Genomic DNA, 14,647 nt, shown 5'->3' on the forward strand with positions numbered 1-14,647 from the left:
TTCACAGCCTTTTTCCTTAACAGTATCTCTCGGTTCTTTCTCCGGACTGTAGCATTATGTTTGAGCATGCGTTTTCTCCGAGAAAGACATTAGTCATCATTAACAGAAGCACTGACACCAAGTCTAAGTGCCTCTCCACAATGACCAAGTGGCAATCATCTTTCTCTTACCCTGTCACTGCTGATTAGGGTTTTCTTTCATGAAAATTTAATTTGTCGCCTTTCTGCAGCTCCTTTTTACGTTCCTGCAATAACACAGCATGCCAGCGACACTAAAAATGCACTAAGAGATGCTGTACCTGCTTGTAAGGAAAGATAAGATTCTGACTGCGTGGCTGTACTTTTTACCTAGTTTAACGGGGGGGGGGGGGGGGGGGGGGGGAAAAAAAAAAAAAAGGCTTTGCAAGATGTAGTAAACAGAGGAACACCGGCCATGAAGCACTGAAGGTCTCAAACAACCTTCGATCCAACTAATTGAAAATTTTCTCCTCTGGAAGACAGCTAGCCAGCCCCTTCCCAAACCTCGTTCAATAGGCCACGTAACAATACCTAAAATAGAGTTTTGTAACCAAATTAAATTTATAACCGCTTCGAATCCACAGTTACTCGGGTTTTTAGCTTATACAAATATTCCTGAGAGGATTTCATGATCCAGTGATAAGTTTCAACCTCACTTCTCGAGTCTGTGTCAACGGTGCTCTTGCAGTTAAAAAGCCAGCCACAAAGAAAACGGCTTTAGCTGCTGCAGGCTGATGAAAAAGTTTCAGTCACGTATGATGCTTTGCAGCTATTCAACATACACAGGCTCAGATTCCTGCTCTGTGTAACATTACAAACATTGTTGAACAAGATACCATAGCAATGAGTTATTTTAAGGAAGTTTTTCAAAACATTTACTCTTCTGCTTTATTTCAATTTGTCTAAAGATTTTTTTTAATTATAAGCATATGTTATTTTGTTAACATCTGTGCACAGCATAAAACCTGACTGAATTCCAACTTCTGAAAAAATGCAGATAACTTACATCCTTCAAATAAAGTAACGACATTAGAAAACTTCAGGAGATTCAGATTTGGATACTTGAGTTCATTTAACTGATTTTCCATACAAGCATATTGAAAAAAAAACCCACCCACCACCTATTACAATTTTTACGTTCTCCCAATATCTTTCAGAATTTAATTAAGTGTAAAGCTAAAATTTGGAGCTACCTCTATTAAATTCAGAAACCACAGCTAGTAAAATTCAAGTAATAAAAACTTTAGCTTCCTAAAGTATTGGTACTCCACTACTGACCCAAAACAGGACGGGTAGTCAGAACAAAAACTGTATTGCTAGCACTCTGGATTTATAAGGAAGCTGCAATATCTTTAAATAGTCACCATATATGAAATTTAAGAAGAGGAAACTAGGAATTAAAAGCGGATTTTGAATGGCAGACTGTGATTGTTGTACTGCTATGGCAGTATAACCTTGATTAAATGCAGAGCAACGCTAAAGTGAAAACAAAACCCTGCCATGGTAACCTAAATTAACTACTGAACCAGACGGTGTTTATACAGAAAGCTGGCGTTTTAAGCTATTCCACTCCATCTCGAGAAAAACTTTTGACTTTCTAGAGGGCATAAAGTACAGTCAAGCTGCCCCGGCCGCCCGTCTACCACGGCTCTGTTCTCCGGGTTCTCCTCGGCTCTGCCTGGCGAGCCAGGGACGCAGGCAGCGAGATCCCTGCTCCGCATCCACGTCGAGTTCAAGTATGGAAGTTTAGCTCTTTGACTCCCACCCCCACCTCCAAGTCACTTGTCAGTAAAAGGTTGGGCGATTTATTGACCACTGCTGGATGCATACTGTCAGTGCTGAAGGAAATATGAGAGGGGGCTGTCGCTACTGTTCTGGAGCTCATTGATAATGACATACCTGCCTCTGTCACCCATTACCCATACTACAAACTACTTAGACCTAACTGAAAAATCAATAGCCTACTTGCACTGGTTCCTGTGGCTGCCTCCTTTGATTGTCAGCTCCTGTCTAGGGTCAGCACTTACATGAAAGGGGCTGTGACTGCCTGATGCTTTCAGGACAACCTAACGATATGAAACTAGCCAACAGAACAGTAAATTCTGTCCCCCTGCCCTCCTCATCAATTAGGCTTTGACTAGGCTTGCCTGTAGAAACCTGACCTTTTAAGTTTAGGTGAATATGGAACTAGCTGAACACGCCATTGCCCTCAGCACTGAGCCAGGAAATCCACTGACAGGTTAAACAAAACAGAAGGTTGTAACTGTCATAATTTGCATTGCACTTTCACGCCAACAAGGGTGTTATCAGTGGGGGCAAGCCCTGGAACACACAACGCAAGCACCCGAAGTCACTCTCCTCATAAATTTTCAAGTGAAGGAAGATAAAACATAAATTCACAAATGACCGCGCATTTCAAGTCCCACTTTCTTTCAAGTTCGCACTCTGGAAACCCCCAAAGTCCGTATAAACAATTCCCCTTCTGTGGCACTCGGATGCCAGTTAGAATGAACTTCCAAGATAGGCGATGAATGGGGAAAAGCCACCTGCCCGTGCCTCCAAAGGACTCTCATACCAGGCTTATTCTCCGTTGCATGTTTATATGCACAAATATTAATCATTAACGGGCTATACACACGCACACACCTGCATTTGGGAGCTGCAGGTAGGCATCAAGAATTTAAAAAACCCCAGAGAGCCCTAACTGGCACCTCTGAGCAGCATTCGCTCATCCAACCCGTGTCTTGGAAGTCCATTAGCAACATCTGAACGTCCCTGCCGCTATAACCAAATGATAAATGTTGCATTTTAATGCATCTGCCCTCCTTCAAAGAATACTGACAACCGTGAAGCAAAGAACTAAAGCAAGACATCTCCGCTCTAAAGGGAAGGCTAACTATAATCCCGAAGTCAAATACAACAGCTTTAATAACTGTATACAGATTTTTTTTTTTCCCAAAAACTTAATCAGTGAAGGCCTTGCTCCTCCTTTACTCCAAAATAAAATAAATACACAAACGATTAAAACCAAATGAAAATATTTTTCAATTCTCTGATTAGTGCTCCTTTCTTAGATATCAATTTTCAAGCAAGGATGGTTTTATGTCCTTTGATGCTCCTGCTTCCACAGGCCTCCCATCCTCAATGTAAGCATTACTGGGAAACACAGACAGCACGTGTGACCAAAACAATTTTCACAACTCGCAGACTCGAGTTCCTTTATACCATGAAAGGACTGGCTATCCCTGTGAACTACAATTATTTTTTTGAAAGCCTGAGAATGTTAGGAATTTTCAATGCACGTTATTCAGTGCGCACGGTTAACAACTTTTAACGTAAATACACAAACTACTCCTGGAAATCCCAGGCAAGATCCAGAGCAATAATTTACCTGATGTTTTTTACCCTACAGCTGAACCTTTTTAACTCCCGCTCCCCTTAGTATCCTCCCCACACAAAAGCATGCGGTGCCAGATATAAGAATGAGCTCTTAGGTAAAATGAGTGATAGGGAAACTGCTGCTGTTTGGTTTTCAAAGTTTAAGATGCAGTTCCAAACCTCCCTTGCAAGCTTTTCTTCTGAACACCGCCTCAGCGCATGCCAGTCGCTGCATTTAGCTTATTTCAAATGTGCTTTTAGAAATCGGTATTGAGAAAAGAAAACAGCTGAATTACGAAAAGATAAAAACTTTTTTCCGTTCAAGCTTCAGAGAATATGTTATACTGCCATTGTATTTATATTGTAACACTCGCTTGTTCGAACTATACCGAGAACAAATGCAGAGAAGACTCCTTGAGAACAAAAGCACAGCACTGCATTAAAGCGCTGTTAAATAAACAGGAGGGCAGTTAGAATTAATATCGTACTCCAAACAAACTACAGAGCAAACGCTAGTTAAAAATGGTAGACCTAATTGAGTCTGGATGGACCCCTTTAGAGACCTAATGCAATGATTAACTATGCATCTGGTAGCATGTCAAGTCCTTTTTGTATGCCTATCTGATAGTGAAGTGAAAGGGCATGGACAGTGTCCAGTCCCAGCAAGCAAATCATTTGGAAGCAGTCATAGCCATAGATCAAAGATTTTTCACTCTATCCAAAGTCTATTTAAACCCACCAACCCAGCCCCTCGTTGCAGACAAAACCGGTTAGAAAATAAGAAAGACTCCTTGGGATCCAAAGATAATAAAGGAAGATAGAAGTAGAAAATGAAGAAAAGAAACAGACTGGCAGAACCTTGATTTCCATAGGCCAAGACAGCTGGTTTACATCCTAGTTTTATTTCAGATGGTTAAAGAAAAGGAACCATTTCCATCCCTTAGATCACCAAATATTATTTCAATTAAACTATGCAGATGGCTTCTATACATTCAGCCAATACACTTTCCCCTTCTCAGCTACGGTAGATGGTACCTTGAACTATTTTGTGTGCGGGTTTTACCTAATTCATAAGAAAACTAAAAAGAGAGCAGCGTATTACCATGAAGTTATTTTGAAATAAGATACACACAGCGAGATGTAAAATAGGAATGGCTATGATTTGATTCTCTCATTAGAAGCAGCAACAAAATCCCTGCAAGGATTTTATAACTAGTAATACACTACTTTTACCTCTCAACATAGCACTTTCCAAGGATAAAAATTTAATACTATGAAGTACAATATGCAGAAGAGTGCTCTAAGTGTGCATTTAAACTGTACTCTATTTGAATGAGGGAACAATTAGAAGACTGCTCAAACAGGAAACCTTTTTTTTTTTTTTTTTTTTATTAAATAAAAACTGTATGTTTTTTCTACCAGATCCACAGCCAAAACAGAATCATCTTAAAATACAGGGAGGAGAGAGGGAGTGAGCGACTCGATATATTCCAGGCTGGACACCAGTGCTAGTGAGAAGACCGAGCCCTCTGTGTTCCCTCCTCCCGCAACACCCTCTCCCTTTATCAGCTGCCCTGGTAGAAACTCGCTGGAAGGTTGGAACAGCACTTGGGGAGGATTTCACGCTGCTAGACGCGGAATTTGAGAAAGTATTTTTTTAAAATGCATGCCTATAAATGAGAAACTTTCACTCCTGGAGCTAGAAATGGACATTTTTTAAGCGCATCGTTTAGAGAATTCGAGGTTAACTTATAAAGATGCTTCATCTTGGCTAGCTGCATGAAGGTTTTGATCTTTCAAATAATCGTCTAACCAATAAAACCGTGCAGGCTTGTTGGCACGATTCTTTACGCGGACGCACAGATATGTGAACATCTAAGACAAGAAACACAGCACTCATCACACAGCTACCGATAAAAAGAAAAGTTACCGCGGGCCAAATCCCCGCGGATCGATTGATTTTTTGCATTTCCAGAACTCTGACTTTGCTTGGAATACCTTTGCAATTTTCACCTTGGTAAAAGCAAGTGCTGATTTACCCTCACAGCATTTTGAAGAACCAGACAAGACATTATCTCTGCAGCCCACCTCACATTTTTTTTCGAGCAAGTAAGTGTTACCGCATTCAACTGGAGGCCAAGCTGACAAAATCCTGGCGTGTTACACGCTCTCATACTTTTGAAAATTGATGTTATTAATGTAATTAATCAATTACTGTAAATAAAGACCAGCCAACACACATGAATTTAGTTATTTCTGCTGGATGAAACTGCACTCCAACCGCATCCAAACAAAACAAAAGGCCCACAAGAAGCTTTAACAAGAAGAAAATGCTACAAAAGCACTAGAAATGTTATTTTCTGGTGCACGTGTCTGATCTTCCCCGATTGCCAACTTACTGAAGGCAAACTTACAAAACAGTAGTTAGCATCCCAAGCAATCTCACAACCAAAAGAAGTCACCATTAGTCATCACGGGAAAGGAGAAGAGGCTACCCTTAATTTAAGCTTCAAAGCTGCAGAGAAAGCCTTCAGCTGCAGGTTGCTCGTGGTTGAACATCAGAATGTGAACACGTTCACGTTTTAAGATGGAACAGGGCAGCAAAAATAAGGTACTTTAAGGAGTAGTTGGGACCCTCCTCCTGCAGCGCGAGCTGAAGGAGCAAAAGATGAGGGAAACACGTACTAATTCTTTCATTACTGTACCATTCAATCTTGGTGGAGAAAAGCACAAGATTTATGCGATGCTCTTAACCGACGTGATGCACTAATGACACGTGTAGAAATGAAGCCACCTTCTCTCCCCCGATGTGCACTATCAGCTAACTTCACAACCACCGCCCTCAGCTCGGCACAGAGGAAAGCTGAGCCCGGGCTCTCAAGAAAAGGCACACGCTGTATACTACTGAACGTAAACAGAATTTATTCTGTCAAACCCACGGCAGCTTTTACTGTATTAACCCAGTTTTGCTGTGGAGAAAGGCAACATGCATTACTGGCTCGTTCCTTTGCAAATCCATACATTCCCCGCAGCAGTTCAAGCTCCATCAGCGGTGCAGGAATGTACGAAAATGACAGGCAAAGGGCACGAGCTCTTTTCCCATACTGTTCTTCTATAAATGGAAGCAGGCTGAGAATGTTTGAAGACTGGTCTCCAGGAAAATAAAATTACGACGTTAGGTTCCACGAGCAGATTAATTATTCAGTTTTCCGCGAAACTGTTTCCCTTAAACGAAAGGGCAGAGAGGAAACCAACTGCTAGAAAATAATGGAACGTGAGCTGGGTCTCATCTACAAAGCTGCCACGGACAGAGCGTGTGTGTACACATACATATTTCATACGTTATTCATAAAAATACTTCTTATCCCTTTTGGGAGCACCTGTTCCTGCATTCACTTTTCTCTCTCAGCAAGGGAAGAAGGAGAGAAAAAGGGCGGATTTGGCAGAAATCCTTTAACAGCCCCAATTCAATTTGATTAAACTTTGACTTGCGTTAAAAATTACACCTTGTACCAGCAGCACGTTGTAGAAACTTTAAGATTAAAAAAAGCTCTGAAATAGGTGACGCATGCCACTTTGATAAGCCGGTTAGGGAAGTAAACCCAGGGGTGCTACATCATAATATAAAAAGAAGCTTGGGTGCTTCTTGCTAGAACTCTGAGCTGTTTTCCAGGGTTTGGGGTTTGGGCTTTCTTTTATTTTTTCTCTGTTGTTATTGTTAAGGGTTAACACAAACACGCGGCGTTTTCTTCAAAGGAAATAAACAAAACAAAACTCTTAGCGCGTTTAAGAGCAGCCCTTCGCTGCTGCTTCGCCATCCTTAGCGTGAAGAAAACACGGTCGCCCAGGGCACGTTCGCACCAGCCCGAGCTCCCCGGGGGGGTCCGGGAGGAGCCAGGGCAAGAGCGACGGCTCCGCACACCCCGTCCCTTTTCCAAGCTCTTTTTACAGAAGCCCTCGCTAACAAACCCCTATTGCTCCAGGCAGCGGCATGCTGATGTTGGCACCGCTTAAACCAAACAAACACCATGTTTAACAGTCAAATAAAATGTCCCGCAGCCTCCCTAATGAATTTGTCAAGGACCATCAGATCACCCCCGCCCCTGCCTCATTAACTCAAGTATGATGAGACGGATTATAACGAGAGAATACAGATCAATCCGTCTGAAGGCTTCAAGTGGCTTTTAGCCCGGAGAGCGTCCCTCTCCCCGCGGCAGGCAGAGGCGCACGGTCCGGTTTAATGGACCAAACGCGGCATCTCCTGCTGCTGGAGGGGCTGCCCCCGCGCCTTGTGCCCGCCCAGGACCTGCTGGCGCTAACACACAGAAAAGCGGAGGGTGACAAGGGCTCTTCAATTATAGCCTCCTCGGATCCTGGGTTACCCCCCCCCCCTTCAATTATTCATCCCGGCGCGAGGCAAATTCCGCCAGAGACTGAAGCCGGTTTTAACGCAGCGCGGCCCCGAAGGCCCGGGCACAGGAGAGAAGGGGCTTCACGTGCATTATTTGCTGGAAGTGTTTAAGTTTATTGCTCAAATGATGTTTCTAATTAGCGCCGGGGCAATAAATTAAAGTCGGCTTTTGTTTAGCTGATTTATTATTTACTAGAGCTTCAGCCTCAGACAGGAAAATTGGTAATGAATTGGTTTAAATCTGAACACTAGTAACGCTTCATCATTAGTCACCTACCCGCGGGGGGGGGGGGGGCGGGGGGGGGATGGTCCCCTCCTGCTTTTACCCTGAAAACGCGAACGAGCGTCCCCCCACCCTCGCCCGGGCCGCCTGAGGGCTCCGGCATCGCCGCCGCGCCCGGGCCGGGTCGGTACCCAGAGCCCCGGGCAGAGGGACGAGCCAGAGGGCTCCGAGAGCCCCGGCGGGGGGTGTGAAAGGGACCCCCGGCTCTGCGTCCCGAGCCGGGGCGCAAGACCCGCGCAGTGCCGCCCGCTCAGCCGAGCCCCGGAGAAAACGCTCCGCGCAGGCGAAGCGCAGCGACGCGCGCCCGGTTCTGCCGCCCCAGCCCGGCCCGACGGGTCGCACCGAGAAGAGCCTCGGGGGTGGCCCGGCTGCGGCCCCGGGGAGGGTGGCCGCCCGCCCGGCCGGTGGGCACTCGCCCCGCTCCGAGCCGCGCATCCCCGGGCCGCCTAGAACCGAGCGAGCAGCGGGTCTGCCCCGCTCCCGGCCTTCCAAGCGGCTCTTCTCGGAGCTTCCCCCGGGCCGACGGGGCCGGGGGGGACACCTGACCCCCCCGCCGAGCTCCGCTCCCCGCCGGGCAGGCGCGGCGGCGGAGGGGAAAGAACGCGCCCGTCCTCTCCTCCGGGGGGAGAACGGAGCCCCACCGGCGCCGGGCACGGCCGTACTTACTTCTTCCAGCGCGCAGCGGTCGGCACAAGACCTGTTTTTAATTTAAAGCGCACACGGAAAACAGACGGCGAGATTTTCTTTATTAAAATCAGCCCGCTGCCGCCGAAGGAGGAAAACCCACGAAAGCCGAGAACCACCGCGGCCGGGCGGTGAAAGCCGGGCTCGGCGGGGAGGAGCGCAGCGCCCGCCGAGAGCCCCGGCCGCGCTCCCAGAGCCGCCCCCCCACCGCCCCCCCGCAACCGCGACCCGCGGCGGCCCCGCGCAGGGCAACGCGCAGGACCTGGGGGAAGCTCTGCCCCCGCCGGGCTAAGTTCCCCCGGCGCCGGGGGGGACAGCAGCGTGGGAGCCGCTGCTTTTTCCCAACTGACGTAACCACAGTTTGATATCCAAATCATTCGGTATTGCCGTTAATGCAAACTTGCATAAAATATCGTTTCCTTTCGAATAACTCAATCCTCGGCTTTAGGAGGATGAACGGAACTTTACGGCCCGAGATTTATCTGAATTAACGTGACGGGGGGCAGTAAAACAAGGGATGCGCTTCTCCTCCGGTGAGGGTCCCGCTCCCACCGCGGCGCTACCGAAAGCAGATTTAAGGCACCCCCACCCCCCTTCCCCCTCGGTCGGTCTCCCCGCAGCAAGCGGAGGCAGCATCGAGCTCCCCACACACACACATTCCCGGTGAACTCGCCGCTTTTTGCCTTTTTTTTTTTCCTTCTCCATTCCACACACCCCCCCCCTCCCCGGTTTGAACGGCGGCCGACCCCAGCGCGGAGCGGACGGGGCGCCCCGTGTTCGTGTCGTGTGTCCCCCGCAAACGGCGGCAGCGGGGGGAAGGAGGGGGAGGAGGGGGAGGAGGGGGAGGAGGAGGAGGGAGGGCGCATCCCCGTGTGCGCGCCCCCGCGGCCGCTGCCCGCCGCGATTGGCCGCGGCGCTGACAGCTCGGCGGCGATTGTAGGAGGCGGGACCCCGGCCCCCCGCCCCATTCATAAACTGCGGGCCCGGCGGCACCGCCGCGGAGAGACGGGAGCCCGGCGGCGGCGGCGGAGAGGCGCGGAAAGTGAGAGCCTCGGCGCGCACTTCCAGGGGTGGGGAGGGGGAGGAGAAGCCAAGCCTGGGCACTACGCCCTCCTCCCGCTCAGGATAAAACACAGTCTGTGCAAAGAAAAACAAAAAAAAAAAAAACAAACCAAAAAAAAAAAAACAACCAACAACCCAACAAACCTATATATATATATCTCCAAACAATCTATCTAGAGCTGCAGGACAGGAATGAGACATCACAGACCAAGTGCACACGTCTGCGCGTAAAGATAGAGCAAAGCCACAGAGCCGGGGTCAGCCAACGCCTCCAGCAGGAAAAGGGAACTCAGCAACACCCCCTGACAGTCTGAGAGCGGCAGCCAAACTCATGCACATCTCTGGCGGTGCCACGGACTGAGAGAGAGGCAGACAGACAGACAGAGAGTTCACTCTTCCGCTCCGGGCACTGCTCGAGTTCTCCTCCTCCTCCTCCGCTCGTGTGCGGTTTTAAACTTCGCCGCCGACCGGCTTTTCTGCGGGGACCTTCTGCGAGTTCTGGGGAAGTTTGTTTGGGGTTTTTGGGGGGTTTCGGTTGTTTTGGTGTTCGTTTTTTGTTTTGTTTTGTTTTTTTCCCATGAACTACTGAAACAGCATTTTCGGCGCTGCGCGGGGGGGTGGGCGGCTGAGCGCGGAGGCAGCGCGGACCTCCCTGCCCCCACCGCCACCCCAGACCTGGTGCTCCGGGAGCCCGCGGGGGCTGCCCGCCGCTCCGCCACCGGCCCGCTCCTCCTCCTCCTCGGCGCCGGGCTTCGCTCCTTTGTGCTTCATCGTCCTCCCCGATTTTTTTTTTTTTTTTTTTTTTTAAATCGCTCTCACTGGCGCGCCGCTGCCGCCTTCTTCCCGGAGGGGGTGGGGGTCTGCGATTTGGCCGGTGCCCTCCGCAAAGCTGCAGCCACCGCTAAAGCATTGGATCCCTCAACGTACTGCGAGAGCCCGGTGTACAGCCCGGACCTGTGCCCCAACATGATCGCCGCGCAGGCCAAGCTGGTCTACCAGCTCAACAAATACTACACGGAGCGGTGCCAGGCGCGCAAAGCGGCCATCGCCAAGACCATCCGGGAGGTGTGCAAGGTCGTGTCGGACGTGCTGAAGGAGGTGGAGGTGCAGGAGCCGCGGTTCATCAGCTCCCTGAGCGAGATCGATGCCCGCTACGAGGGGCTGGAGGTGATCTCGCCCACCGAGTTCGAGGTGGTGCTTTACCTCAACCAGATGGGGGTCTTCAACTTCGTGGACGACGGCTCCTTGCCGGGCTGCGCCGTGCTGAAGCTGAGCGACGGCCGCAAGCGCAGCATGTCCCTCTGGGTGGAGTTCATCACCGCCTCGGGCTACCTCTCCGCCCGCAAGATCCGCTCCCGCTTCCAGACGCTGGTGGCCCAGGCCGTGGACAAGTGCAGCTACCGGGACGTGGTGAAGATGATCGCGGACACCAGCGAGGTGAAGCTCCGCATCCGGGAGCGCTACGTGGTGCAGATCACTCCCGCCTTCAAGTGCACCGGGATCTGGCCCCGCAGCGCGGCTCAGTGGCCCATGCCCCACATCCCCTGGCCCGGCCCCAACCGGGTGGCGGAGGTGAAGGCGGAGGGTTTCAACCTGCTCTCCAAGGAGTGCTACTCGCTGACGGGCAAGCAGAGCTCGGCCGAGAGCGACGCCTGGGTGCTGCAGTTCGGCGAGGCCGAGAACCGGCTGCTCATGGGCGGCTGCCGGAACAAGTGTCTCTCGGTGCTGAAAACGCTGCGGGACCGGCACCTGGAGCTGCCCGGCCAGCCGCTCAACAACTACCACATGAAGACGCTGCTGCTGTACGAGTGCGAGAAGCACCCGCGGGAGACCGACTGGGACGAGGCGTGCCTGGGAGACCGGCTGAACGGCATCCTCCTGCAGCTCATCTCCTGCCTGCAGTGCCGGCGCTGCCCCCACTACTTCCTGCCCAACCTAGACCTCTTTCAGGGCAAGCCCCACTCGGCCCTGGAGAGCGCGGCCAAACAGACCTGGAGACTAGCCAGAGAAATCCTCACCAATCCCAAAAGCCTCGACAAGCTATAGGGCTCCCACCCCCGCGCCACAAAACTCGCCCTCCCGCAAACCTGCCGCCGCCTAAAAACTGGGTTTTAATTTAACGCGAGCCGACGACGGGAAAGAGGCGGCGAAAGAAACGCGGCTCCGCCGCCCCCCACCCACCTGCAGCTCGGCCTTTAAAAACTTGCAGACGGTTCCCCCCCCCGTCCCGTCCCCCGCCCGCCGGCATCAGCGCTCTCCGCCCGGCACGGAAAAAGGGAAGAGCCTCTCCTGCCGCCCTCCAATGTGAATTTTTAAAAAGTCACAAAAAGAAGCGATCGGACTTTTGCAACTTCCAAACGAAACCCGAAAGGTACATTTTTCCAATCCATGTATAGTCCTTTTCTTATTCTCTCTCGTTTGCCTGAATGTTGTCACCAAGTGAAAAAATTATTTAAACTATATGTACAAATCTCCCTTTAAAAAAGTTTTACTGACGTTAAATGTATTTCGGTGCCAAGGTCAGATTATGTGCCCCACAACTGACTTGTTGCGAATAGTAATAAAAATATTACTTTAACTTTACGCTGACTTCTCGTGAATGGTTCTTAAATTCAGGCAAGGAGGTTCCTTCTGAACCTCAGAAGTGAAATTTTTAAAACAGAAACCCGAGATGCAAAGATAGGCTAAACGCGACACCTAGCCGAAGCCTTAGTTTGGCGTTAGTCACTGATGTTTTCTAAACTTCCCTCTAGTTTATATCAAAATAGTGCCGCTAAGGAAAAAAAAAAAATCTTCTATATTCTGTAGTTCAGCCTGTCTTTCCGCGACTTTAAACCTATTCTCTAAATCTTGGGAATCGACGGAGGGTCACACAGCAGCCCGCCAGAATTTAGATAGAATTAGAGCATGCCGTTCCCTACCCCGCGGTCGTCACCTGTGGGTTTTTGGTTTGGTTTTGGTTTGGGTTTTTTTTTCCTCCTTACAGTTTTCTTTCCCCCTTTTCCCCGGGAAACCTCAAGCGCTCGTATTTTGTTTTAAAAATCCATCCCCGTTCGCTTTCGCTTCCCAGAGCAACGCGCTGTCCGTTTGACACGAGGGAAGTATAGATCTCCCCTGAATAATTAATGCGCTTTAGAGCAAGCGGTCGATATTTTTTTTAAACAAACATTTGTTTTCCCCGGATTTTTAAGTACGGCGTAAAAATCGCACCACGGCAGAGCCGGGCGAGCGGATAAACCGCGGGTGAGGAAACCTCCCGGCCTCTCCCTGCGCGGCCACCCCCGAGGCTCAGCTCTACCCCGCTCCTTCCATCTCCTGCCGTAGCCATTTCGCCTTAAAATTTGCTCGGGACGACTTAGAAACGTTTGCGAGATTTTTATCGGGAAGGCATCTCTAAGTTTTAAAAAAGAATTATCCGCTCCAGCCGCCCCAAAGATTTCAGAGCCGACTCGGCGCGTTTCGCGCAAGTTTTCGGGTCCCTTCGGGGGGGGGGGGGCGGGTGGGGTGTGTAAAAATGTGAAGTTCTTGCCCCAAAGGACTACTTCCGTTTCTTTGTGGACGGATCCGGAAAGAAACAGCCGTTCCAATTCGCCTTGATTTTAAGTTAAAAACGAAATGAAAAGTCCGACGGCAGCCGGGGAAATGAACTTGCACCGGAGCCGCGGCGGGCGAGCGGGGCGGCCCCGCCGGGAGCCCCGCCGGGCCGGGCATGAGCCCCCCCGGGCCATTTCAGAGGTTTCCCGCAGAGCCCCGAGAGCGCTTTCCCCGAGCGCTGATCCTGGCTCACCTGACAGGAAAAAAAAAAAAAAAAAAAAAAAAAGGTTTAGCCCGCGGGGCCAGCAATTCCTTCCGAAAGCAGCCCGGAGCGAGAGCGTAAACCCTGATCTTATCGCTGCCGATGCTATCGCTACGGCGGGTTTTTCTTCAGGAACTTGTCACAATGTTTTCTTTTCAGTAGTTTAGCCAAATATACAAGGAACTTAAATTTATCAAAGAGATGAAGCCTCATTAATTAAACAGGCCTCCTGAGTTACAGCGGATTAGGATTTATTTTTCTTCCAAGGGGCATTTTCTACAGCAGCTCCAGTCGCTGCTATCAAGGTACAGAAACTTGAGCAGAGGGTGGGGCGGGGAGGCGTTAATGCTTGAAAGCAAGCTGCCTTGTAAGCGTATTTTTTAAAATAAAAAACATTCCGATTTGATTTTTACTCCCCCCTCCAAGACATTACAAAAGGTCTCCTTTTTTTGTCTTTTTTTTTTTTTTTTTTTCCCCCCCTCTCTTTTAAAACCTCCGGCTGAAGTAGCATCACAAGTAGAATGTCAGAGGTGTAGCCTGTATTTCATGTAACCAACTCCTCCTTTTACAGGAACCCAAATAAAATCTCTCAGATACAAAATGAAAGACAAAGGCAAATCGAACTAGCACGCCTGCTCACAGCTAAGGAAACAACCGTTACCAGAGACTCAAAAACAGGAGAAAAGAAAGCAAACTGAATATATATTGTATGTCAGTGTCCCCACAAACCATTAACAGGAATGGTAAGATCAGTAACTGCACTCAACCGCTCTGTGCACTAAACATGGAAAACAAAAATGCAGAATAATACGGACGTGCAAGACTTTTCTCATGCTAATGCAATACGATGCAGACCGTTTTAGATGGAAAACACAAACCAGCAACATATCAAACCGTCTTTACATTTTATATTTATAACCTTTTGACCATTAAAATGGGTTTTTTTAAAAAATAAAACACACTGTGGAAGGAGCAAGCGCATCAAAATTTTAAGAGCTATCTCATACTTGAAATAA

The 14,647-nt window shown here is 49.3% G+C and overlaps 2 protein-coding genes across 2 annotated transcripts in view; one reads left to right on the plus strand and one right to left on the minus strand.

Annotated features, from left to right (window-relative positions):
- LRBA (LPS responsive beige-like anchor protein) overlaps nucleotides 1–14,647 on the minus strand; it is a 414,576-nt gene that overhangs the window by 169,391 nt on the left and 230,538 nt on the right. The window lies entirely within an intron of this gene.
- On the plus strand, nucleotides 10,041–12,620 carry MAB21L2 (mab-21 like 2). The gene has a single exon (XM_074904118.1). The coding sequence runs from the start codon at nucleotides 10,802–10,804 to the stop codon at nucleotides 11,879–11,881; it is 1,080 nt and encodes a 359-aa protein (XP_074760219.1). The 5' UTR covers nucleotides 10,041–10,801; the 3' UTR covers nucleotides 11,882–12,620.

The sequence above is a fragment of the Athene noctua genome, chromosome 4 (genome assembly GCF_965140245.1).
Source record: "Athene noctua chromosome 4, bAthNoc1.hap1.1, whole genome shotgun sequence".
Classification (NCBI taxonomy): Eukaryota; Metazoa; Chordata; class Aves; order Strigiformes; family Strigidae; genus Athene; species Athene noctua.